Genomic DNA, 27,503 nt, shown 5'->3' with positions numbered 1-27,503 from the left:
TGCTAATTTTGAAAAACTAGAACTGTTCCATCAGCAGCCACGATGCTTTCACAGCAGAATGGAAAAAAAGGGTGTTTGTGTGGGTTGGGATCCAACCCAAAGGTCCCTGCCAACCCCTGTGGGTTGGCTGGGTGGGAGGACCCCTGGAGAAGCACAGCGTTGCTGCCTCCATCGTGCTGAGAACCAGTCTGCACCTCACTTACTACAAACAAACAAGCCAAGGGAGACTCCTTGCTGAGATCTTTTGAAGTTTTGGATGCCCCAAGGTCTGTGCCTAGCAGGAAGTTAGTCAAACATCACGGGAAGCTACAAAAGCAAGGAGTAAACCTATCCAGGCCGGAGCTGTTATCGAGGGCAGGGGCGACTGAAGACACTATTTGGATAACCCTTGCTCAGGCACCACTGCTCGGACTTGTGTTGCAAGGCAAATATTTACCTATGGCCTAAACAAAGTCAGAACTTTGTTCAAAATACTGCATAACTTGAGCTGTTTCCTTGAACTTGTCTCAGAGAAGGGAAGGACTTGTGTCTGGTACCTGCGCAGGCTGTTCTTAGGAGACAAGCTGGAGGAAAATGAAGGATCTGATCTGCTTCCTGGTTTTGTTCCTCGTTTCTGGAGTAGGAAGCTTTGATCTTGTCATCGACGAAATCCCAGATGTGAGTATTCAAAGGCAGGGCCTAGATCTTCCTTCCTTGCTGAAGTCCAGATGGAAGCCGCAGTGGGAGCAGAAGTCACTGCTTCGCCTCTCTGCTTGTGCCTCATGAATTCTCCTCTACTTTTATCTGTAACTGGGATTTTTCTGATAATTGATTTTCACCTGTCATTCATAGTGTTGCTTTTTTAATATTACTGAAGTGTATGAGCACAACTCCAACTTTCTTTTCAAGCGGGTTTTGTATTTTTACTCCAATGTTACCTTTAAACATGCAACTGCGCTTCTATAATCAGACCTTCAGCATATTTTATATCCTGTTTCCATGGAATAAACAGAAATAAAACACCTAGACAGCTTTGTGGACGGGGTGTCCTGTATGGACCACTATGAACTTCAGCAAAGGTTCATATGGAATCGGGTTTTTGTTAACAGTAATTCAAATATGAAGACCCTATTGAGCGTAAATTCCTCAGCAGAGGGATGAGATAGTTTATAGAAGAGCTTAATTGGGTTAATACAATGATAAACAGAAGTAGTTATTAGCTTTGACTCTGAAACTGAGTCCAAACCTAAACCCCTGGACTCAAGTGAACTTAGATTTGGGTATCTACACCAATTTCCACGTTGCTGCATTACATTATTTCTGTGAAGTCAGCAGGGATGATGTGAAGCTTTCTTTTCCTTTGCAGGACTAATAAAAATCCCTAGTGAGCTAAGATATATTATTTTTCTTTCTTCTTACAGCACTTTTCATGACACAGCAACATTTTTTTTTCGGAGTTTTTAATTCTGAGGAAAAATATTCCAGACCTGCAGTCCTTTCTAACCATAAATGCCATATCAGTTTAACATCAATGTGCTTAGATAATTTAAGTTAATTTTGTGGAAACCTTTGTGTGTATATTATCATGTAAGTTGGAAAGGAACTCATGTACTGGAACTTACTTTATTGCCATAAACTAAACTCACAACAAAATTTAATTAAGAGTATTGCTGTGGTGTAAGACCTACACTTCTAATTGAATCAGAACAGCTTTGCATTTGGAAAAGACCTGATGTTCTTTTGCTGTCAACAGGATAAGTTTAGTTCTTAGGTGTATTAGTGTAAAACCAGAGACAATTTCTACTGGTCTGAGCAGAAATTCTCAGAAGTCCTCTGAACTTGTTGATTTAAGCTAGATCAGAGTCTGAAATGCTGTAGTCACCATGGCTAGACCCATCCTAACAATAATCCTCTGCCTCTTGCTCTTTATGGTCATTTCATGTTAAATATTACTCCTTGTTTTAGAAGGAAAGGCCATAAAATGATGGTAAAGGTCATGATCTCATCAGAATTTATAGAGCTGGTTGACCTCTGAGGGAAATTGAATGTGTGAGGTTGAAGGATTTTGTCTGAGGTGGTTTGTGCATCTGCTCCTCACTTGCACCAAGGGGAGGTTAATTCCCTTTGGAACTCTACTAAAGAGCTAATCAATAATAAATCAAGTGATAAGTCAACACCAAGGCTGCAGCAACAACTTTTTCTTTCTTCCTCTTTTTCCTTTAGGAAGTGGAAAACTTGATTGACCTAGAAATTGATGGATTTCCTTCAAGCTCCAAGACGAGAAATGGCAGGTACCAGGTACAGTACTCAGAAATGCTCCCAGAAAAGAGAATCAAGAATACCTGGGAGCTCCTTCCAGGAGGCTTGTTCCATGTCAAGGGTTGTGAGTGTGCAATCAGGTGGGACCAGCAGGTCCTTATAGGCATTGAGACTTCCATATCTCTTGTTGGAACTGCTACTATTCTTTAAGCACAGCAAGGCTTTGTTTCATACCTGTTCCCAAGGAACATAGTTCAGAGGATAAGCAATGGAGACGCTTGTCTAACTTCATGTATGGTGAAAATCCCATTGATACTGGTGAGGCTTTTCCATGAGAAAACAGAGAAGGACTTCAGACACTGGCAGTGTGGACTGAAACCTTTCAGTCCTGCAGGTAGTAAGTTCATTTAACTTTGGTAAAAAATGTGACACTGTGCTCCAGTGCAACATAGTGTCACCTGGGTGATGAGCTGGTGGAGACTGAGACCAGGAAAGAAAATTTGTTTCCAGCCCACTGATGGGATGCAGATTATTAAGTCTGTCAGCTTGGGAAACAGAGACACTTGAAACAGCATTGCAGGACTTTTCCCGTGTTTTACACAGTAGAAAATAATGATAATAATCATGAAATCAGTTGTTTGAAGGTACTAACTTTTATTACACTGCATGAAAGAAATGATGATCAGAGTGGACCTTGTCCTCCACCAGGCTCTGGTGCTGCCTTTCTTTAGCTTGTTCAATATAGGGAAAACAAAAGATCCTTTTGAGTGAAGTTGGATTTCCCAGAATCTTTGAAGTTACACACAGGCAAACCTGATTCTTCTTTATGCTGAGGCTTTTCCAAAGGAGCTTCACACAGAGTGTAAATGGAACTTATTGACACCTGAAGACCCCAATTACAGTGGCAGAAAGTGACAGACTTTAACATGAATATGAGTCAAGCCCACTCACATTTGCCAGGCCAGTATTTAAGTAATTTAATCATGATCCAAGGAGAAATCCTCTCTAGCTGCACTTCTTCAGAGCGTCATCTCTTCCCAACATGTCTGTATTAATGCCATATGCATTATGTTGCCTCTTTTCCCAAAAATTCCAGATACACACAAGTATAGACATATGCATGCAGTAATTTGCAATTCTACTAGTGGTTTTATTACACCAGTTATTGCTTATATTCCCATATAGAACTAAGATCTCATCTACCTTTATATTAGTTGAGTCACAATAAAATATAATCAATGAGATTAAATTGAACTATGCAAAAAATATCTTGAGACATCAGCTCTTGACCAACAGCAAGCACACAGTTATTTTCTGTTTATCACTAGAAGATGGTCTCCCAAATTTTTGTTTCATAATTATGTTTTTCTACAATGAGGTAGACCCAGGAAAGTCACTAGCCCATGGGCAACAGGACAAGAGAGCTCCTCTCCAGACCCTATTGATTATCTCTAAATAGACAGAATTAGTTTTTAGGTCCAGATCAGGTATTCTGGTGAAAAATATTTGTTCCTGAGTAATTCCAAAAATGCTGTGTCTCAGGTGTGTGGATGGTCCTCGTGACCACAGCAGCAGAGTGTCCCATGGGCTGGATGCAGGTGACCTTGTGAACCTCTATGTGGTGGTGCAGAGGTGTTATCTCTGTTTTAGAGATAGATAATGGAGCTTGTGTCTAGACTGTGAGGCAGGATGTTCTTCCCCTGTGTTGGTCCTGATATCTGGCTGTTGAGAGCCAGGTGAAATCACACCTATTTCCTCAGTGCTCTGCCTGCCTGGTTTCCTCCCCAAGAGAACCAGCACAGGAAGGAAAAATGAAGAGAGAGGTTGGAATTACAGAATTGTTTGGAAGGGGTCTTAAAAACCATCTAGTTCCAAGTCCTCTGCCATAGGCAGGGACACCTTCCACTATAACAGATTGCTCAGAGTCCCAGCCAGCCTGACCTTGAACACTTCCAGATCTCATCTTCCTTTTAGTTTCTTAAGTTAATTTCTGTCTAATGCAGCAGAATATCTCTGAACCTGCTTTCCTTATTTTCCCAGGTAGCTGCAATATTCATGCACAGTGATTTGAACAAAGATCAGTGTGAGGAGCTAAATACCCATAAGCCTGCACAGGTGTCAGGAGAAGATAACTCCCAGTACCTGAAGACAGGACCTGGTATCTGTCAGACCAGATCCTTCAGACAGTTCCTGAGGAACTTGTTGTCTCCATCCTAATTAGCAATTTGAGACACACTAGAATGGCTCAAGATCCTCTTTTTGTCCAGTGCCATCATCAGCAGTTCTGGATGTGGTTTAAATGATCAGCCATGAATCCTCACACCAGAAGTAGCACGAATTTCATGTGCCACAGAGGCCCATGTTCTCAGCAACAACATCAGCACTCAGATTTGAGGTGTTGGTATCTTCAAGGCCAGGTTGGATGGGGCTTGGGGCAACCTGGTCTAGTGAAAGGTGTCCCTCCCTTCCAACCCACATTATTCTGTGACTCTGTGTTTCTATGATTCTAGGATTCAGGGACCTGAAGATATAGGGTACAGCTCTGTCTTCCTGACCTGTTGGAGTGGCTGCCCTCTGCAGCCTCTGAGATCCTAAGGGGTATGGTTAGCCCACCTAAGGGGTATGGTTAGCTGTGGGAGTCACCATGTGTGCAAGTGATAAGCTCCTGTCTCCATCAGCACCTCCCTCTTCTCTTCCACCCATCAAAAACAATCAGGAAGGAAACCTGGACATCTTGAAAGCTTTAAGCACCATTCCTAAAGCGGGTCAGGAACCCTAAGCTGAGAACTAGAAAGGTACCCCAACAAATAAAATCCTCTCTGTACTAAGGTCTTAACCTTCATCTTTTCAAAATTAAATTTGTTTCAGTTAAGGTTGGTTTAATCTTAATTTGTATTCCAACTGGTGATGCTCCCTATGCCAATAGTATGTGTGGGGAAATACATACCATGAGCAGTCACTCTTCATGGTCTGGTTCTTTATCAGATGTGAAGGTCCATCACACTGTACAGGGAAGTTTATGGGGTGTTAGGATGGACTGAGCAAGGATCAGTCCATTGGGCTTTGCAGAGGGTTTTGAGAGCCATAAACTTCCAGATCTTGAAATCCCAGTCTGAATGGTTCAGGTAGAGCTTGTATAGCTAGAAAATAAAAACCTGCATTTGTTCTCAGGCAGGTGGAAGTCATGTCTCTCTATCTGGCTTTAAAGGATCCTTAAAATCTTCTCCTTAAAATGATCTTATTATGACATCATCATCTCTTATACAGCACAAGATTTCTCTAGAAACACTATATTAATTAGCATCAGGTGAACTTAATAACTGTAGGTCAAGCTTTATGTGCACCATGTGACTAATGCCATTTCCATGAGCATCTGCTGTGGTTTTGTGTCCTCTTGGATTCAGGTGCTACTGAAACTTTAGTTGAGATCTGTATATTTTGGTGTGTTTTTATAATTTAGCCATAGACACCTGAACTAGTCTCCCTAAGTTTTTGTTTCAATCTGTGGAGCTGAATGGCTCAGCTCTGTTGCCTGCAGGTATGAATCTGTGTCCAAGACACCTTGCTGGGTGTCAGATATCATGGAAAACCTACAGGAGCCTCGTGATCTGCTGGATCTCAAGATGACAGCCAGGGTGGTGTCCTTGGGCACTGTCAGCAGCACTGGGTGCCCACTCCTCTAATCCCTACAGCCAACATGGTTTGGGGTAGGACTCATTCAACCAAACCAGAGCATTTATTTTCAGATGAGGGATATCACACCATCGACCTTGAAAAGCTGAGCTTGCCTAATTGTGATGATAACACCAACATAGATCTCTGCATCAAACGACTGCATCTCCCCCTAGAACTCGGTGAGCCAAATCCCACCCCAGGACTGTTTGTGTGAGGTTTTTTAGGGAATTAAACAGAATTATTCAAATGGCCACAAGATGTCACCACCTCTTCATAGAAATTTCCAAACGGAACGATTCATTAGGCAGGGGGAAAGAACACAACCATTAATGGGCAATATCAGGTCTTCTAAGCAGTGCATGGATAACGAACTTTCATATGTACAAGAACATAAATGTAATATCAATTATACAATAAGTTTTTTAATATATACACATTATGTATAATACATAAATAAATATTATATCATATAAGTGAAAATGAATTAAAATGATGACTTTCTGCCGGCATGGTTTGCTTTCAGGAAGAACGTTTTTGTTCTCTGTTTTCTATTAAAAAAAAATAAAATAAAAGACAGAGGAAGGGGGATGTCCTGGTTTTGAGAGGCTCTGAGTCACAGCTGGGAGATTGTGTGTTCCAACATTTCATGTATAAATGCATAAAATAAGACAAAAGGAATATTGACACTAAATCAGAGAACTCAAACCAATTCTCATTCATGTCCAGAGAAGGGCAATGAAACTGGGGAAGGGTCTGAAGCACAAGTCGGATGAGGAGCAGCTGAGGCAGTTGGGGGTGTTCAGCCTGGAGAAAAGGAGGCTCAGGAGGGACCTTCTCACTCTCTACAACTCCCTGACAGATGCCTGTAGCCAGATGGGGATCAGTCCCTTCTCCTGGGTAATAAGTGACAAGACAAGAGGAAACGGCCTCGAGTTGCACCAAGGGAGGATTAGATTGGATATTAAAGAAAATTTCTTGACTGAAAGGGTTGTCAAGCACTGGAACAGGCTTCCCATGGAAGTGGTGGAATCACTGTCTCTGGAAGTATTAAAAAAATTGTGCAGATGTGGTGCTTAGAGACATGATTTGTTGGTGGACCTGGGAGTGTTCGGTTAATGGTTGGACTCGCTTATCTCAGAGGTCTTTTTCAGCCTTAACGATTCTGTGATTCTCTGTGATTCCGCAATTCATATTCTTAGAAAACAGCTTTTAGACACTCTGATCCCTGTTTTGAAACAGCCAGTCTGTGTTCTCGGCTTTGCTAAAATACCTCCTCCATCTTTTCCTTTTCCAGAGAAGCGCATCTGACTGGGGGTATGTTGGAGATCTGGTGAGTGTTTTTCTTCCTCTGCGGAAAATAATACGGAACAAAGTGATTTTCTAGTTAACCATTTTTTTGGAAATCAATCCTTCTGTTTGTTCAGTTCCTTGTTTTTACTGCCAGTTGGGTATTAACCTATTTTCTTTAAACAGAGCACTGTTTGCACAATGATGTTGATACATCTGCTCTTGGAGGGAGAAGGGTATGGTAAATATGAAGAAATAAGCATCAAAAGTGATTAGACAATGTCTTAATAGACCAGTTTAATACTGTTCTCCCACTGCTGTGATTTAACCATTTACAACACTAGGTCAGTAACCAATGCTTCAGATATCCTTTGTTCAGGACTTTTGTTGAAAATGTGAGCTCTCTCCTTCTCAATATATGATGTTGAGGATTACTGCATAGCTTTCCATGCTGCATTGCATCAATAGAGTGATTCCAAGGACTGGTTGCATGGTGAAAAGCAAGGAAAACATTCCCTCTTTCAGCTGAAGTGTTATAATGAACTATATTCACATGAGTATCCTGCCACAATTGCCAGGTAAAATATGGAGATATCTGGAACTTGAGCTCATGTCCCACCTAGCTGCCATTTTTAACAGCAATTAAAAAATAGGTACTGAGACTATAGTAAAAAAAGGTTGATATTGCCCTTAAGGGCATTTTTTCTATTGATGTCCTAAATTTGTAGAGTAATTTTATCAATTGCAGGTGGAGGACGACGACAAGATAGGTCTGTACAGCTACAAAGTTCAATCCACCATAACATCTCGGTTGGCCAACACGATGATCCAAGCCAAAATGGTGAATAATGCAAAACGGCCCCAGCCCATAGTGTTTGATGTGCAAGTCCCCAAAGGAGCTTTTATTGACAACTTTACTATGTAAGTAGTGGGCAGGTATCAGCCTTGTGCTCTGGCAGTGTTCAGTGGAGTGGGAAGGAAGTATTTGCAAAAGCAAAACACCTCACTATTTTACTGGTTCATTGTAATTTTAGCAGGCTTTCTCAAAGAAAAAAGGCCCATGTCATCAGTCTGTTTGTCTGTCCAGCTCTTCCTCCCCAGTAATTGTTGGGCCGTTGGGCAATATCAATAAAATTGGACAAGAAGTCTCAAATGGAATAAGCTTCCACATGTCTTGTGCAAGTTGGCATCAGATCAAATGAGAGACTCCCAAATTAGAGCCTTCACTGAACAGAAACTATTCTGGTTCATTATCAATTTAGAGAGGCAGCAGCCAGCTTGCTGGTTGGAGACGTGTCCTGATCCATGTCCCAAACCAGCCATGGCACCAGTAACTTCCTGCCCTGCCCAAAGCATGGGGAAAGTGTGAAGGAGGTGGAGGAGAACAGATCATCCTCAGAACACAATAGCACAATAGTGCTCTGAAATAATAAAAAAAAAGCAGGTAGGGAAAAAGATAGAGATCTAGTGAAAATCAGATTTCATTACTTTGAGGTTAAATAAGAACCTTCTTATTTCATTTCCCACCAGCTTAGATTTCACTGATGTGAAGTGAAGAAACGGTCAATTGTAAAGTTGTTTTTTTTCAATCTGACTGTGCTTCTCTCTCCTAGGGATATCAATGGGATAACATTTACCAGTCATATTCGAGAAAAATCTGAAGCCAGAAGAATGTACTCCCAAGCAAAAGCCAAAGGCAAAGCTGCTGGAATAGTCAGGTATAAACACTTTGGCATATGGATTTTGTACTGGACTTGTTCACAGGAGAACTGAGGTGACCCATCCCAGAAGGAGATAGATGAGGGGGAATCCCGGGAAGGAAATTCTTACTTAGAGCAGCTCTGATATTTAATTGTCATGGAATTAAACTGTCTGCTTCCATCTTGCTAAAACATACCTTGCTAAGAGACCACTGCAGCTCCCTGATATAGGCCGCAGTTAGAATCAGACACAGCAAATGCATCAATCTAAACCAAAATGCAGAGAAGCTTTCTTTCTCCTTGTATTTTCCCAAAATAACACCACAGCTGACTTTTCAGGAGCAATGCCTTGGATATGGAAAACTTCCAAACTGAAGTGAATGTGCCCCCGGGAATGAAGATCCAGTTCCAGCTTCACTATCACGAAATGATTCGAAGGAGACTAAGCTCCTACGAGCACCTCATCTCTGTGAAGCCAGGACGCCTGGCCAAGCACATGGAGGTAAAGCAGAGCTGGTGTGTGGAGGCAGAACCCCACAGGTGAACCCTTGCTGAGAAAGCAGCCATGGCTCCTATGAGCCCCATAGCAGGACACTTCGTCTGTAGATCAGGGAGATGTCCCTCCCTGTGGCAGGGGGGTTGGAACTAAATGATCTTTAAGGTCCCTTCCAACCCTATTCTATGTTTCTATGACTCTAAGAGAAATCATCTTCTGGTCATAGAGGGATAGTCTTTCAGAGATCATCAGCTCTCATAGGACACTGTCTCATGAAGTTGGGATTATAGTGAAAAGCACAGTTCCAAATAAATATTAATATTGTTTGTTTTCTTTCAGTCAAGGCAAGTTCACACAAGCACATACATATATCAAAGCTTGTTTGCAAGTGGTTCTAATGTGAGTCAGTCATGATTCAGGAGATGCCCAACTGTGCTAGTAGGAGAGGAGGCAGGACACATTTGCTCCTCACTAGACCTGGTTGCCCAAAGCCCCATCCAATCTGGCCTTGAACACTCCCAGGGATGGGGCATCCACAACATCCCTGGGCAACATATTCCAGTATCTCACCACCTTCACAGCAAAGAATTTCTTTTGTATAACTAACCTAAATTTCCCCTCTTTCAGTTTGAACCCATTACTCCTTGTCCTGCCACTACAGTTCCTTATGGGGAATCCCTCTTCGACTTCCCTGTAGCCCCTTCAGATTCTGGAAGATTGTTGTGAGGTCTCCACAAAACTTTCTCTTCTGCAGGCTAAACAGCCCCAACTTTTTCAGCCTGCCTTCATAGGGCAGGTGCTCCAGTCTCATTATCAACTTCATGGCCCTCCTCTGGACTTGCTCCAACAGTTCCATGTCCTTCTTGTGTTGGGGGCACCAGAACTTATGTGCAGTATTGTTACTTATTCTTACTCGGTCTTAATCTTACCCTCTTTCTTACACTCATCCAGAGGTCTCCTCTGTCCTCCATCAACAGACACAGGATGCAGGGCTTGTTGCACATTTCCATCTGACCATTCTTTGTTCCCATTTCATAATGTTCTCTTCAGTTTTCCATGGTTTCAGCACAAACTGTATACGAAAGTTTGCTGCTCACATTTCCTTGGTGCAGGCTGTGATCTGCTTCAAGCTGTCCAAAGGTCTGAGTTAGTCCTGCTGAAAAGGATGTGTTGTCTTATTAACTATTCAGAAACACAACAAGAAAAGAGGCTTTATCTCAGGTTGACAGGATAAAAAAATCTATTTTCCAAATCACCTTGGCCATCCAAACGAAAGCAGAAGTACTCTCTGTACTGTCAATAGCATGAGTAGGGAGGGAGAGAACTCATCACAGAGAGTTCCTACTAGCTTCCTAACCCAAAGCAGCACTGAGACAGAGCCACTTCATGCTTCCTTTATGCCTTTTTCCCCAGATTCTTTCTGTTCTTTGGACACTTTCGTTTTACCTTTCCACCATGGTCAGTTTTAAGCACTGCGTGGATCCTCGCCATGAATGGGGTTGGCCCTACTGGAACATTCTCAAGGGAAACCCACCCCCTTGCTGGAGTTTGTCTGTGGAGAGTTCCCAAGATCCTGGTTCCACACTGGCACTGCTCCGTGCTGAATGTCCTCCCTTCCTGCCTTTAGGTGGACGTTCGCATTATTGAGCCGCAGGGACTTCGCTATGTCCACGTTCCCAACTCACTTGGAGATCATTTTGATGGAATCACCACCATCTCCAAGGGAGAGAAAAAGGTAACCAGTCACAGGCTGGAAATAGCATGAAAGCTTCAATTTTCCATTTGGCCCTATGCGGTCCTGGCATTTTTTTTTGTGCCTGCTGGGAGTGTGCAAAAATATGGCAAAAGTCTGTCTTTACTTCCATAATTATCTTCCAGGCAGTATTGTCTCTTGGTATACAGGCTCAAATTTATGTCTCTTTCACCCACGTTCACAGTTTAGCAAATTATTTCAGAGGTACTATAGGGCTATATTATGTCTTACCTTCTCAGAAAATTTCAAGTTATCCAGTTAAAACAGAGGGAAAAAACCATAAAGTCTGTGTGACTAAAACATGTGACTAATTAAAATGTTTCCTAGTGCTCAATTTACGGACAAAAGAGCTCTTGTTTTTTGGGGGGGAAAAAAATCTATTAAAACCAGTTAAAATCTATTAAAAATATTGATAAAATGACGGATAGTTTCAACCAGGAAAATGTTAAATAAGTCGATGCGTTACTTACTAGAAATGGTTTGCACAGCTCCAATTGAAATATTTGCTGCTCTAGACTAGTCATGTTATTTGCATCATAATTGCTACTACTGAATCAACATGTCCAGGCAAACCTTGGTGCTGTTTTTCTTTGGAGTCCGTTTTCCCCTTAAACTGAGAGTGCAAATAATGAAAACAGAAAAGCGTCCAGTGAAATTCAGGTGTTTCATGAAGAGCTGGACTCTTCGCGTTTTTGATCGTCCACCTTTCACACATCACCTGATTGACTGATGATCTCTTCTCATTTCAAGGCTCATGTTTCCTTCAAGCCAACAATGGCCCAACAACGAAAATGCCCCACGTGCTCATCCACAGCAGTGGACGGAAACTTTGTGGTGCAATACGACGTGAACAGAGAAACCACGGGTGGGGAACTGGAAGTGAGTGTTGCTGTTCCACTGGGGAGAGAGATCTGGGAGTACAAGAATTGCTGTCATTAAGCAAATTGTGCTACACTTCATCCTTCAGGAGAATAAGCACGAGAACAAACTCTGTATCCAATTAAAAGAACAGAGAAATTTTAAGTGGGTAGAATGGATTTACTTAATTTATGACTAAGACATGGGGTTACATATAGTCAGGAGCAGACTCCTGTCATGTTCAAAATCCAGTGTCTTTATACCTAACAGAACTCTGGTGATTTAATGTTGAATCAGAGTCATTGGATGTTGTACCAATACATCACAAGGAGACAACCAGAACATCACTATTTTTATGTTAACACGAAGCTGAGTTATGAGGTTGAATTATTACAGGCAGAACAGTCTTTTTTTAAAATGTTTTTCATTTCTCCCTGTGCTAGTGCATGGCAGTTGTCTGAGAATCAGACTTTAATTCATGAAAAGTAAAGACTGTGAAGTATAAATGGTGTAAGGCTGCAGAGACCTGCAGAGCTGAAAGTTAGAATTGGCCAATAAAAAAGAATAGTAAAAGAAAATAGGGAAAAATAATTGGCTCATTAAGAAAATAAGAATTTTCTACTCTCCTGCTGTCTTGAGTTTTCTGAAATTTTTTCTATATCTCACTTCACTGTGACATTTTTATTTTATTTTGCAGATTTTTAATGGATATTTCATTCACTTCTTTGCTCCAGAAAATCTTGATCCACTGCCCAAAAACATTTTATTTGTGATAGATGTCAGTGGCTCGATGTGGGGACTGAAAATGAAACAAGTAAGTGTTTGACCTCTATTGCAAAATGAGGCTCCTGCCAACTTTTGCCATGTGCTTTACCATGCAATCCTGTAGCACACTGGCACACAAAATACCAGCTTAATTCTTTACTCTTTACTCCACTGAAAATCTCAGTGAATCTGGAGAATATTTGGTGAATCAAAGACTCCACAATTTTACTCTTTATTTATAATACACTTTCTATGTTGCAAGGAAGAGGTGGTGCCATCATAATACAGATTTTAGCTCCAAATTAAAATTTTAATTGACATCACAAAACATTTTGCAAAGGTTCTGACCCCTTTTTCTCTAATCTTCCCTATTGAATCTTGGGAAAGTCTCAGTGGGGGTACTACATCCCTGTTTTCAAAATGTGGACAAATTGTTGACAGCCCTCTGAAGAGCAGTAAGAATTCTTTAGACAACATAACCCATGGAGGGGGAAAGAAATATGAAAAATAAGAACCTTTAATCTGCAAAAGGAAATACTTGGAGAGACATAATCAGCCTCCAAACATGCAAACAATTGTTCTAAAAGGGAAAATCATCAACTGACAATCATGCCCACCCAGGGTAGAATAAGATGGAATCAGATGGATTTACAGCAGGAGAGATTTATATTATATATTAGGAAAAACCCTGTAGTTCTGAAAGAGGAGTTCAGGAGATTGCATATCATGTGTCACTGAAGGGTTTTAAGGACTGACTAGACAAACATTAGTTGGGGATGATCCAGGTATATTTGAATTTGCTTTGGAGCATGATAGTGAGTCTTGGCAGATTGCTTCCGTGGGGATATCAGTGCTGCAAAACTGGGATACAGGCTAATTGTCACTTGTTTAAATCACACATCTTCAAAAAGATGTTACCCAGCCTGAAACAATTGCACTGCAGACAGAGCTAAAACTCCTGAGCTGATCTGAGCAGTTGCTCTCTCCAGAACCTCCAGCGCTGTTCCCTCTCACTTCACTCAGGGTTACCAGAAGTTTAGCAAGGCTGGGTTGAGTCACATGAGCCTAATCTTCCTAATTGCATTTTTCCTGTGTTTCTTTGGTGGAAAGTCCAACTTTATGCAAGAAGTGTAAAAAAAAGGGGAGATATTTGGACAGCAAATTCCATTTTGGATTTCAGTGCTCACATGGCTATTCCTCAGAGGCAACCATTTGCTTGCAGTCACGAGTTAAGAAGATGCTTTTAGCAACAGGAAATACAAACTTACCTTCTCTCAAATTTCTCCTCAGACCATCGAGGCCATGAAGGCAATCCTGAGTGAGCTCCGTGCTGCTGATCAGTTCTCCCTCATCGACTTCAACCACAACGTCCGATGCTGGAGAGACAATCTGGTCTCAGCCACCCCAGCGCAGGTTGAAGATGCCAAGAAGTACATCCAGACAATCCATCCCAATGGGGGTATGGGGTTTTGATTGCAAGGTGCTCGTGGAAGTTAGAGATCACAGGAATGGGTACCTCAGGCAGCCTTCAGATGGGCAGAGTATTCCTAACAAAAAGTCTGATTCCCAAGGTAGGAAAAGCATGCCTTGGGATTAAATGAGAGCAAGAATTGCATTTTATTGTGCTAGGGGATGGGATGGCATTTCCTTTTACTGAAAGAGGTAGGGCAGATAGACCACAGACCATAGAACAGCTGCTTTTAGTCATTAGGTCCTACCTCCACCCTCATAGATCCCAAAGTTCTTTGAAAGGTCAAGTCCATCCCATGCCTTTGTAAAGCACATCCTAAGTAGCCCAACTCCAGGTTCCCCACTGGCTCTAAATTGTAGACTAGACCCTGACTGATGGAGATCCATGTGGCAGCAAAGAAACAAAGGGTGATTGATTTGTTAGAAACCACAGAAGCACCTGAGAATGGTCACATGGGAATTAGGGCTTCTCCCCCCAAAATGGTGGGATCAGTAGCCCAACTGAAGTGCACCTCAGTTTGGTAACAAACAGGAGTAGTTGGAAGTTTTCACTGGCAACATGAAGTTACAGACTTGTCCAAAATCACATCTGTGTTGGGGACAGAAAACCGTGCTCTCTGACTTTGTTACTCTTTAAGAATCAAGAGGTAAGCTTAGACACCTGCTCCCATCCGGAAAAGCCAGTTTCAATGCAGCATTTTATTGTCGTCTCTGGATTCACTGATTTTTTTCTTTCTTGACAAAGAAAATATCTATTCTCTGACTGCTCAGCCATCAGATTCCTGTTACCCTCACACTGATTTCTTCCTCTGCCCCTTCCATGCCACAAATCAAACCTTTAGATAAACTCGGCAAACATACACCTCTTCTTGTCCAAGGAATGGGCTGATGGCCAGAAAAGAAAGTTTCTTCATGCTGTCATTCAGTCACCTGCCTGCAAACCCACTAACTCTCCCCCCAGCAAATACTTTCCAACACCTCAAACATTCCCGCCGGAATTAGTGAGGGGGAATGGGAGGGCCCACATGAAGATGACAGCCTGGGATGATACAGGGAGCCAGAATGCAGGCAGGTGTACCATAAGCACTACAGAGGAGGGGTTTTGCTGCCTTGATCTCAGGTCTTGTCCGTGTTAATTCCACTATAATCTTAGAACTGATCTGGACTCAATAAGAATCAAACTCGTTTTCTTCACTCTGTCTTTGACAGGCACAAATATCAACGAAGCTCTTCTCCGAGCCACTTTCATCCTGAATGAAGCCCAAAATTTAGGCATGTTGGACCCTAACTCAGTCTCCATGATTGTTTTGGTGTCTGATGGAGACCCGACAGTAGGTAAGGATCCTGCTTTGGGTGGGAAGAAAGGCTGGTGGGATTTGCCTGAGAAAATGCATCAGGTACCAAAAAAAAGAGCCCAAGCAAATTGTCTTCGGTGAAAACAATTTGTTGATCTCCATCCAGGAGAAGCTCAAATGTTGCTGCAGGCACTGCAAAATGGAAATTTAGCATTGTTGCCTAGATTTCTCTAATATTGAGAGAGACAGAGACACTGGAAGAGCACGAATGTGTTCACCTTGAAGGAGACTCCTCTCTTGCTCAGGGCAATGTCCCCCTCTCTGTGTCTCCAAGGTGAGCTGAAGCTGACGACGATCCAGAAGAATGTGAAGCAGAGCATAAAGGATGAATTCTCTCTCTTCTGCCTCGGGATTGGGTTTGATGTGGATTACGATTTCCTGCAGAGAATCGCAACCGACAACCGTGGCATGGCCCAGAGGATTTTTGGAAATCAGGAGACTTCTGCCCAAATGAAGGTGTGTTTTTGACCCACCACCTCTGAAATTCCCCTGTCCTGTTCACAGCTGTGGAGCTGGGTAATTTCACTGTAAAGAGGGTCACAAAAAGCATAATTTCTCCTGGAGAGTCCTGCAAGATGTCAATTGTATTTCAACTTAAGTGTTCCTAGTTATGGTTATTGTAGTATATATAGTACATCCTTTACTTCATTGTAGGATTAATATTTTATAGAACAACTTTAACTATTAAAAAAAATATTTTTCTGAATTAAAATCAAGGCCTGAATTTTACTTTAGGCCATTTCAGCACTAATAAAAGGCCTGGATACAAACACAAAATGACAATCCAGACCTTGCCAGTGTAAGAAAAAGCTCAATTCAAGGAGGCTCTGGTTCCAAGTCTGTAAGCAACAACTGCTGCTGACCAAACTCTGACATCCTTATACTGTTACTATCCAGTGATTTCACTATGTATACAGGCTTCTCATACTTCCTTCCCACACAGGTGTGCCAGGACACACTACCTGGTGTTCTGCCAAACAGAACAGCCCTGAGAGTGCAGCCCTTGTGTATGAGACAGCCCCCACCCACAGCACTGCATGGGTACCTCTTTTCCCTCTCTGGTCCCACGTGCTAAGCCCAAATGTGCACACATCCCAGTTCACATCAGCCAGGTACAACAGGGGCAGAAAGGGGTACACAGTCTACAGCACAGAAGTGAGTAAAAAGGAGATATAAGTCTATATTTTGACAAGAATTAGATGGGAAGCAGTTGTGTGTCTTACCTAAGAGCTGACCAACCTGAGAGTGGATTCAGGCCCATACACACCTGTGCTCAAGCCTTTTAGGTCTAGGAAAAGCACAGCCCATGAGCTTCTGATCATCCTTTGACTTTCACAAGACTTGGACCAGATATTCTTGCTGTGCCACCTTAAAAGTGTACTAAGGTGTAAGTATGAAGAAGTCTGCAATCTCTGAGACAAGGAGAGTCCCTCTTGCTTGTTAGGGCTACAGGTTTTGTCACCTGCTGTCCTTTCAGTAAGAGTGGCACTTGTGGGAGGGTAACTTTAGGTACAACAAACTCACTTCTCTGTCTCCTTCCATCTCAGAATTTCTACAACCAGGTCTCCACCCCACTCCTGAAGAAGATTCAGTTCAACTACCCCCAGGAGTCAGTGTCAGACGTCACCCAGAGCAGCTTCCACAACTACTTTGGTGGCTCAGAGATTGTAGTGGCTGGGAAGGTGGACTCGGAAAACCTGCAGCACTTGGAGAGTGTCGTCACAGCTACTGCAGTGAGTGAAGGTGTCCCTGGGATACCTGCTCGGAGAATTTGGGGTGGTTCACTCACTCATGTGTACAGGCTCCCTGCTGAAGGTTATTGCCAGTGGAGTGGGTTTTTCCACTTAGGTTTTGAGTGGGAGTGTGAGAAAACTCATGGGGGGTTTGTCCAACAGTGTTTCACAAAAACTTCAGGTACAGCCAGGAATAGTCAGGACCTGCACCCTGCAGCCTGCCAGAGGAACTTCCTTCTGATTTTTGCACCATCATATTCAAACCAGACTAAGACTATGGATTTTACCTTCATGCTTTGTAAAGATGTAGGGAAGATCCCCTAAGGCAGCTCCTTTCATGCCTGAACCTCCCACTATTGGGGAGTTCAAGCTGATGGATCTACAAATGTCTGAAGTCCTAGCACTGCCCTTTGGTGTTCTGCCTGGATGAGACTTTCCCCATGTTTTCAGGGCTGCTCTTCCAGGTGGACTGGGATGGAGTGGGTATTCTACTATATCCAGATTCTTCTTTCTGAAGAGGAGCTGAAATATCTGCACTCATACAGAGCTGAGGAGTTGTCATTTGTTAGCTGCAGGGAAAAAAAAATCAAGCATCAACATTCTTTCCTGCCAAAACACAGTGCAGTCCAAGGGTCAGTGGGAGAAAGTAGAGTTGGGTTCCTGTTCCTCAGTGGAATTGGATGTGAAAAAGCCTGAGGGGAGGATTACAAAGCTCTGTTAAGAGCCTCTACTTTTGGCATGTGGTAGTACCCTCTTTGGATACTGTTAACAGCTTCCTAAACTACTTAATCCACTGTCACAAAAGTGTCTTTAACAGAAGACTGTTACATCTCCCCTCCCCATGGCAGCCAAGCCAAGGGCTCTGGGACTTTCTCAACTAGAAGTGTCCATGGGCAGAGCCAGAATGGGTCCTTAACCCCAACCATGCTAAGAGGGGAGCTCAAAAGCATCTCCTGGCTCACCTGCCCTTGCCTTTATCTCTCATTGGCTGCATAGGCAAACGCAGAGCTGGTCATGGAAACCCTGAAAGATGTTGAGGAACTGGATGGGTTCATGAAGAAAGACAGATACGCCGATCCCGAGTTCACCAGGAAGCTGTGGGCCTATCTGACTGTCAACCAGATGATGGCAGAGAGGTGAGGAGAGGTGTGGTCAAACAGACCTGGCTGTGGGGCTGAGGAATTGATTACAGAGCCTGAGTGAAAGCCACGAAGCAGTTCAGTATCAATCCCCTCTGAAGCAGAAACAAGTCTCCTACTGAGACCAGCAGATGGACTGGGCTTCTTTGAGCCCAAGCCAAAGCCCACAGAAGCCAAAAACAGTCTCCTTATGGAGAGTGCATTCACACAGGCCCTCAGCCTTTCCCTCTCACAACACCTCCCGGTTTGGCTCTATGACCACTCCATGGTGGAATTGCCATAGCATCTGCCCTCTGGAGCTGCTAACCATGCCTTCTGCTTCTTTTTCCACCCAGAAACGCAGCCCCCACTGCAGCTTTGAAGAGGAACATCACCAAATCCATCCTACAGATGTCTCTGGACCATCATATCGTCACCCCCTTCACAGCCATGCTGATAGAGAACGCCGAAAAGGATGAGATAATGCTGGCAGACCAGCCCAAGGACCCCAGGAAGGGCTGCTGCTCGGGTCAGTGTCTCACTCTGCACATTACTGTGTTACTCATTTTGGCTTTGTTCTCCTGGTGTTGGAAGAACAGCTGTGTTCATTGTTCACACCAGGTGTTTCCACTTAAAGGATAATCTGTATTTTCAGTGAAAGTTGACCAAATCTTCAGCCACTTTGAGAGCATCTTGCTACACAGGTGCTCCTTGGAGCCATTGGCTTCAGTGAGGACTGACTGTGCAGTGATGATTTTTCCAATAAGTGCACAATTTCACAGATTGAACGTCTTCTCACTGGGACAGGCACCTCTAGTTCCCTGCCCTGAAGCTGTAGAATTGACTTAACCATATTTTATCACCACTTTTAAACTTTGGAAGCTTCCTAAATTGTTTTCAATCAGTCACAAGCTGTCATGGAATCTGAGTTGCTGTAACAACTGAGTCCCTCATTAATTAAACTTCTGGATTTAAATCCATTATTTCCATACATGTTCCAAAGACCTTGTTATTCACAGCAACCTTACATACAGCCAAATGATGTGGAGCTGGCTTGTTCTAGTATTATACGCCAGAGTCAATCTCACAGCAGTAGCTCTTGACATCCCTGGATGTCCAGTGCATCCAGAGTCATCCCTGCACAGCCATGTGCTTCCAGTGAAACTCAACAGCAGCTGTTTTGCACCTTCATCAGTCAGCGATTTGGAAAAGCACAGCTGTGGTTGTCAGGAAAACACCACCAGTGTTACAGAACCACTGAGAGTAGGAGATTAACCCCTCGAACAACTGATTCTGTTGATTTAAAACCTATTCATATATGTGAGAATTCATAGTTGGTTGTGAAGGAAGGAAATAACCCACATTACACCAACAGACAGCATCATCCATCTGGCATTTCACACTGAACGGGATTGTCACTGACATTCCGAGCACATGTCCTGCATACTCAGCTCTCGTGCTTCTGGATAACTATAAAAATGTTCTGGCTCAATTACATGGGGTTCTTATGTCTGTCAATTGTTATATTTAGATTCATTTACTGTTCTTGTCTACAGCTGAGACCAAAAGAGAAATTAAGTGTTACTTATACTGCCTACTCCAGCTGACAGCCACCAAACAGTCCAGCCCAGAAATAGCATGTATTGCATTCACACGTAATCAACTCATTATACACGGCACCAGCTGACTAATTCAGAGCATAATTATCTTGATTTAGATGATACAGAGGATTTAAGTGATTTTAATAGGAGATCTCATGTCCCTGTGTTTAACGGAATAGTCAAAACTTCACAACGCTGAAAGCAGGGTCAAGGCAGGGATTTCAGGGGCAGTGGGACAAGACTCTTGAACCTTAGCAGAGGGTAGAGCTTGTAAAAACAATATCAAAGTAAATCTGTGCTAAGGGTTGTGCAACACATGGGCTGTACCAAAAAGTTGACATGTGTTTTACAGTGAAATCTCTCACTTTTCAAAGGATTGACAAGACAGACTTGTTGCAAAACTGGACCGTCAATGGGACAACTTCTCCACACATAAGAGTCTGTGAAATTAATATGACCTGGGAACTCGGAAGTTTTTTGTCCAGTTTTTCGTTCCTGTCCTATCTAGATTGACTTCACATGTAACTACCTGTGTAAAAGCAACCTCTGGTCTGAATTAGGGATACAAGGAAGAAGATGCTGACAGAGATTTAGAAGATTCAGCTGTGCACTTTTTTGTCCTTCTGTTGTCCCTCAGCTCTTGTTTCCCCTTATTCCTCTTCACAGCAGTCGATATCAGCCAAGATGTCAAAACAAATTGATCATTTAAGATCATGTTGCTTTATGAACTAAGTGGGAGAGACAGGACACTTTCTCCTGCTTCCATCATGGCAAAGGGAGATAGAGTTCAAGTAGAAGGGAAGTAGAAAGGATGTTATATTAAATCCTTACACTTCTTTGCATCCTTTATGTATGTGGGACATCCCAGGGCATGCAGGAAGAGTCCTACTTTTTGTCAGGCACCTCAAACTCAGGCCCCAAGCCAGCAAAGCATGCTAAATTTTTAAAAGTCAGCTTTTTATTTGGCAAAACACTTAGGCCCTTACACTGGGGGCTTTGATAAAGGGAGGGCTGCTCACATAAATAAGGATTAAAAAGTCAGGCTCCATTTTTCACTGATAGCTTATGGTTTGTTCAGCTGCCCTGGTAAGTCATAATCCACTGGTGGAGATACTGGAGTAAATCCATCTTGGCTTCATTACACAAATCTGTCTGTTGTAAATGGTGTGGAAACCTGCTTTACATTGATATAAAGACATCAGGCTCTGATCTACTGCAATGTTCTAAAAATTACGCTATTAATATGTCAGCACTTACAGAACCCTAATTATGGCTGTCATCTGACAGGTACTCTAGGATTAACTCCAAATGCACCTAATAACAACAAAGGTATCCCAGCCTGGGCCAATGTCACAGCTGTGCCAGTCAGCTACATGCCTGAGCAAAGGAGTCCTCCTGTGTCCTCTCTGAGCATCAACAGAGGTAAATATACAATATTTCTCCTCAAAGAAACACCAGACAGCAACACCCATCACCTAACAACTCATCACCATCACTGAAAGTGTTCCAGGCCACATTGGACAGTGATTTGAGCAACCTGGTCCAGTGGAAGGCGTTTCTGCCCCTGGCAGGCAGGTCTTTCAGGTCTCTTCCAAACCAAGCCTTTTCTTTATAAAATCAAGCTTTTTCTCTATAAAATATGCGGCAATTTTGGCTTTGAATTGATGAACCTGTAAAAAATACACTGTAAGTTGCAAGGATGAAACTATTTTGGATCCTAATAGTATCTAAAGCATCTCAGTGACCCCATGTGCTGCTGTGTGCTTCCCTGAGGCTCCCTCAGCTTAACTTCAGCTTCTCTGCAGTAGCAAAGCCAGTGCACAGTTACTGCCATTGTAAAATGACAGATGAAAGCTATTGTAAAGTTACTGCTGTTGTAAATGACAGATGAGTGTTCTGTGTTAGATAAAAATCTCTGAGTGCACTGATGACTGATGGATCCTGTTAATTCTTGGGCCTTTGCCACAGTTTAGTGCCTACTTAAACAAGCCAGCTGTGAGAACCACTGCCTATAAACACGGTGTAACTGCAATAACTCTGTGTGAAATGTGTGTATTTACTTAGTGATCAAACAAAGAGCTCTCAAACTCCTTCTCAGCACAGCTCAAGGGTTAAACTGAGAGTTTAGATAGTGAAGAAAGTGCTTGGAAAAGAAGATGAGCAAGGCAACGTTACCTGTCCAACTTATACGAGCATTTTGCACTGGGAGTTCTTTTTGTTCCTTGAAATGTTGATCAGAACGGGCCTTGGCATCAAGTTGAGGAAGATCAAGCAGTTGGTGAGAATAAGGAAAAATGTTTGAGAGCTTTATTCAAGAGACTCTATATATTCAAAATATTCAAGACATTCAAAAGCTCCTTAGAGGGTACCTACCCCACGGCTTCCTGTGAAGACATTCCTGGTCAAGGGTCTGGGATCTGTTTAGTCCACTAGGAAGAGTTAAATACTTCCAAAAGATGAGGAAAACCAGGAAATCAAAGGAAACTGGCCTGTTTCACTGTGTCTCTGAGTGGTGACAGAGAGATGTAGGTAGGCAGGGTGTATCTTTACCCAGCATCAAAATGATGATGTGGACTTGTAACATGCCTAAGAGCTTCTTATTTTGAGACATGAATGTCCTGGGCTCGTGTCATTTCTGGAAACAGGATGGTCATGGGGGGGCTGGATACTAGTTTTGAACAGACCTGTCACCCAAAACCTGCTTTTTGTGCCCTAGGTCCTATCCTGGGCCTAGACCTCAAAGATATGTGCCTGTCTGGTGTCTAGCTGGGTCCTTGGTCCCACCTGGAGGCTGGCTTCCATCATGGAGAAATAAAATTCTGCTTCTAAAACTCCAGGTTGAGCCTTCCCTAAACAGGGAAAATATATGAGGAGGAAATGTCTGAGGGGCTTTTGTGAGGAGCATCTGAGACCTTCCTTAGCTACTTTAGGAGTGGAAAGGTCCTTTGTCCTCCTGTGAGGAATCCCAAAAAGTGCTTCAAAATCCCCTGAGCAAAGTGCCTCAGCCTCTGTGTCCCTCCCCTGGCCAGGTGCTGACCTGCTTCTCACACTTGTCTGCTTTCTGTGTTTCAGTTGACAACGACCCACATTTTATCATCCACCTGCCCAAGAGCCAAAGGAACATCTGCTTCAATATCAACTCAGAGCCTGGGAAGATCCTAAACTTGGTTTCTGATCCTGGTACCGGTAAGGGAGTAAAACATGTTTTATTTTACCACACAGATTTCTTGTCTTGGGTCTGAAAGATATTCAGAGGGAGCAGGGGAATTGTCTACAGAGGGAACTGTGCTGACAGGAGTGTGGTCAGAGGCTCTGGTTATTTTCTTCCATATCTGGAGTTTGAGCTTTGCAGTACAAGAAAGATGCTGACAAACTGGATCAAATGAAGTGGTGCCAACCAAGGTGATTACGGGGCTGGAGCAGAGGGCACAGAGGGAGAGGCTGAGACAGCTGAATTTGATAAAGCTTGTGAAAAGAAGAGCCATGGGGAGTCTTGTTGCTGCTCTCAACCACCTAAGGAGAAGGTGGAGCATGGCACATCTCCAAGATGCACAGCTAAAGGATAAGAGGCTACAGAAATGAGCTGCAACAGGTGAAATTCAGAGTAGGAGTGAGGATGGCCAAACACTGGGAAAGGAGCCAAGATCATAGAATCATTTAGTTTGGAAAAGACCATAAAGATCATTGAGTCTAACCATTAACCCAGCACTGTCATGTTCATCACTGAACCATGTTCCCAAGTGCCACATGCACATGTTTTTTGAACATTTCCAGGGATGGTGACTCCAACATTTCCCTAGGAAACCTATTCCAATACCTGACCACCCTTTCAGTGAAGAAATTTTTTCTAATATCCAATTTAAACCTTCCCTGGCACAACTTTAGCCTGTTTGCTCTTGTCCTATATGAAAAGCAATGAGCATATGAGGGCAGGTGAAGCTAGGCTGGATTTTGGTACCATTCCTCCACTGCCCTTTCTGCTCCATGCTTTTCATAGAGTGAGGGACTGAAGGGTTTATGAATCAGCTCATACTCCCAGCAAGACCTAACAGCAATTCCCACCAGATTATTTTGCTAAGGCGTGAACAGTAGCATCAGGAGGCGGTTTAATAAATAATTCTCTTCTCTTAGCTGGCAAAATGAGAAAAACATGGAGTCAGAGGAGTTCCTGTTTCTGTTGATCCCATGGTGCTTCCTCTTGAGATCAGAACTCCAGGTCTCTAGGCAGTGCTCCAAGACTCGAGATTCCTTCTCTTCTGTTCACAGGGGTTGCGGTCAATGGGCAGCTCGTCGGGGCCAAGAAAATGGAGAATAAGAAACTCAACACATACTTTGGCAAAATTGGTTTTTATTTCAAAAACAAAGGACTGAAAGTGGAGATCACCACAGAAACTATAACGCTGAAAGATGGATCTCATGCCATCACACTGACCTGGTCTGACACGGGGCACATCATTAGGAAACAGTAAGTTGAGCAGCAGTTTTTACCTGCTCCCACAAGCACATAATGCTATTTGAGATACCTTCAGGGTTCCTGCCATGACATGACTCACAACACCAGGAGACCTTCCCCTGCAGATTAACAGTGTTGGACATGTTGGACACCCTACAACACTGTTTAGGTGATGGGATCACCTCCAAAATCTCCATTCATTGTAGCAAGAGCTTAAATTTGTAGGGCAAGATTTGGTTGCTTAAACACTGGCATGAAGTGTCTGTCCTATTAGGCACTGTCCTGCCAGACCTCTGGGTACCAGTCTAAAGGCTCTGATGGATTCTCTGGCATATCTGCCACCTCTGTGTGGGTGTTCTGGATACCTGAGAGCATCTCAAGGGGTCTGAGAGCCTTTGTTTGAGCAGCTGAACTGAGCCTGTCCTTTGGTTCCTCTCTGCCAGGCTTCTCGTTTCTGTGAAGAAGGAAAGCAACGTTACCATCACTGTGGGGCAGGAGATGTCCTTCATGGTTCTGCTGCACCGTGTGTGGAAGAAACACCCAGTGAATGTTGATTTCCTGGGAATCTACATTCCCCCTGAAAACCAGTTCTCTTCTTCAGCCCATGGGCTGATAGGTAAGGGCTGGGTAATGGGAGCAGCAGTGCACTAGGAAGGGGTTTTTCTAGGTCTTTGAGTGGATTTCAAAATCCTGAGTTGGAAGGGACCCACAAGGATAACTGAGTCCAACTCTTGCACAGGACAAACCCAAGAATCACACCATGTGCCTGACAGCATTGTCCAAATGCAGGTTTGGTGCCATACCCCTTCCTTGAGAAGCTTATTCCGGTGCCCAGCCACCCTCTGCATGAAGAACCTTTTCCTAATATCCAAGCTAAACCTCTCCTGGCACATCTTCATGCCGTTAATTTGTTGGTGTCTGTATCCCAGTGGGGAAGATGTGAAAATTATTCAAGAAGAGAATGGGGAAAATTTCAGTGTCCTGAAATGCCCAAGGACACTGTAGAACATCAGGGACCAGGAGATTATTCTTTGTCCCAGGTGGAGAGGATGTTTTCAGAACAGACCTAACTAGACTTGGTGACACTGTGACAGGGCTTTCCCCATCTGCGAGCTGAAAATAAAAAGACCTAAACAAACCCCTCAAACCTTCCTTCTGAGAAGATTTCTGTGCAAACACCTGTAATTCAGCTCTCCCCTGAATGACAGCCCTTTCTGGTAGTGTCATAAAACAAAAGCACAGGCTCAGTTCATAGGGAAAATCAACCCTATAAGCCTTGGACCCACTCAAGGCTCCTTTTAAAGTGTGGGAATCCTTAGGAGCAGAGGAGATTGTTTTCCCAAATAGTCTTTGCAGCTCCAGTCTGCTTTCTTAGAACAAGTGTGTTGGGTCAGCAGCAGAGCTCTTTATTCTCCTGGTGTGGGTGATCCCATAGCACTGGAGACACAGTGCCCTGTGATCCATGAGGGGTTTTCCTGCTGGAACTAGTCTGATTTTCCAAAAAGGCCCAGGAGCAGCTGACATGGAGCCTCAAAGATCTCGAATTAAAAAGGTCCTAAAGCCTTAAAAGATCAGGATGCACAAAGAGCTTTAAACCTCTCTCTGATCAGGTCAGTTTGCCTCTGAACCAGAAGTGTCCATCCACCACCAAACACCTGGGCAACCTCCAGAGAAACCACAAGCCATTATGGAAGTGAAGGGCAACAAGTTCACTGTCACCAGGTAGGAATCACGTGCTTTGTTGCTCTCTAAATCTGCTTTTTAAGGATGTCAGTCTGCAGGCTTATTGAGTCTCAAGGATCTTGGGGGGAAAATCCCTATTTTCTCTCTGCTAATAATCTGGGTTTAGCAGTTGTTAAAACACTTGAAACAAGTTGGTTCTTTCGTATTTCACAGAATCATTAAGATTGGAAAAGCCCTCTAAGATCATCAAGTCCAACTGTTAACCCAACACAGGTCTGCCACTAAAATCATGTCTCTAAGCACCACAGCTACATGTTTTTTTGAACACTTCCCTGTGCAGCCTGTTCCAGTGATTGACAACGCTTTCAGTGAAGAAATTTTTCCTAATAGCTGGTCTAAACCTCCCCAGGTGCAGTTTGAGACCGTTTCCTCTTGTCCTATTGCTTATTACCTGGGAGAAGAGCCTGATCCCCACCTGGCTCCACCCTCCTGTCAGGGAGTTGTAGAGATCAGGAGGGTCCCCTCGAGCCTCCTGTTCTCCTGGTTGAGACCCCCCCACCTCTCTCAGCTGCTCCTCACAGGATTTGTGCTCCAGACCCTTCCCCAGCTCCATTGCCCTTCTCTGGACATGCTCCAGCACCAAAATGTCTTGGAGTGAGGGGCCCAAAACTGAACACAAGATTTGAGCATGAACTATTCTGTCCTTAGAGCTGCCCAGCACCTGACTTTGGACAGTCTGTCTGTGTGTAAGTGCCTGGAATCCCCACAAGGCCCACGAGGTCATAGAACTGTAAAATTAATTGCCTTCTGTGGTTGTTTCCACTTTTTGCTGGTGGAAGACACACAATTCACCACTTAGGCTGAACAGTGCCATGACTGAGCAGGATTATCAATGTCTTCTTGTCTCCTTGCCATGCTGTGACTCTCATTTTGGGTGTCCTCTCCCTCCCAGGGGTGTGCAGAAGGACTACAGGACAGACCGTGTGCTTGGGACCGACGTGCCGTGCTGGTTTGTGCACAACAGCGGGAAAGGGTTCATAGACGGCCACTACAGAGATTACCTCGTCCCCCACCTCTACAGCTTCATGAAGAGACCCTGAATGCTCCACCACAAAGCCAGTCTAGCACAAAAAAAGTCTTATCTGCTCCTTCATGCCCAAACAACTCCTCTGAACAGCAGCTGTCAGCCTGTCATGCCACATCGACTGGAGGCGACTCCACCACTGTTTGCTTTGTAACTGCTCAGTGTTTCAAAGCCCTGTAACTCCCTTTTCTGCTAAGAAATGAAATCTGTAATAAAGTGACATGCTGGGTTGTA

At 43.5% G+C, this 27,503-nt stretch overlaps 1 protein-coding gene across 1 annotated transcript; it reads left to right on the top strand.

Annotated features, from left to right (window-relative positions):
• Window positions 1–432: 432 nt before the first annotated feature.
• Window positions 433–27,503, top strand: ITIH2 (inter-alpha-trypsin inhibitor heavy chain 2). The gene is made up of 21 exons (XM_064656538.1): window positions 433–657; window positions 2,203–2,277; window positions 7,208–7,243; window positions 7,949–8,121; window positions 8,814–8,918; window positions 9,240–9,402; window positions 11,024–11,131; window positions 11,900–12,028; window positions 12,705–12,821; window positions 14,063–14,231; window positions 15,452–15,577; window positions 15,872–16,053; window positions 17,145–17,330; window positions 18,327–18,466; window positions 18,805–18,977; window positions 21,337–21,471; window positions 23,122–23,235; window positions 24,316–24,514; window positions 24,946–25,118; window positions 26,113–26,224; window positions 27,138–27,503. Exons 1-21 carry the CDS (start codon window positions 574–576, stop codon window positions 27,283–27,285), a joined length of 2,847 nt encoding a protein of 948 aa, XP_064512608.1. The 5' UTR covers window positions 433–573; the 3' UTR covers window positions 27,286–27,503.

Source organism: Pseudopipra pipra, chromosome 5 (genome assembly GCF_036250125.1).
Source record: "Pseudopipra pipra isolate bDixPip1 chromosome 5, bDixPip1.hap1, whole genome shotgun sequence".
Taxonomy (NCBI): Eukaryota; Metazoa; Chordata; class Aves; order Passeriformes; family Pipridae; genus Pseudopipra; species Pseudopipra pipra.
This window is presented reverse-complemented; position numbering and strand designations above follow the sequence as displayed.

Bases quoted from the DNA above. Each gene is read 5' to 3' on its own strand.
- ITIH2 (XM_064656538.1), top strand. From the start codon at position 574: ATGAAGGATCTGATCTGCTTCCTGGTTTTGTTCCTCGTTTCTGGAGTA. The intron at 7,244-7,948 runs GTGAGTGTTTTT...TATCAATTGCAG, and splicing joins GGGGGTATGTTGGAGATCTG to GTGGAGGACGACGACAAGAT. The intron at 18,467-18,804 runs GTGAGGAGAGGT...TTTTCCACCCAG, and splicing joins AACCAGATGATGGCAGAGAG to AAACGCAGCCCCCACTGCAG.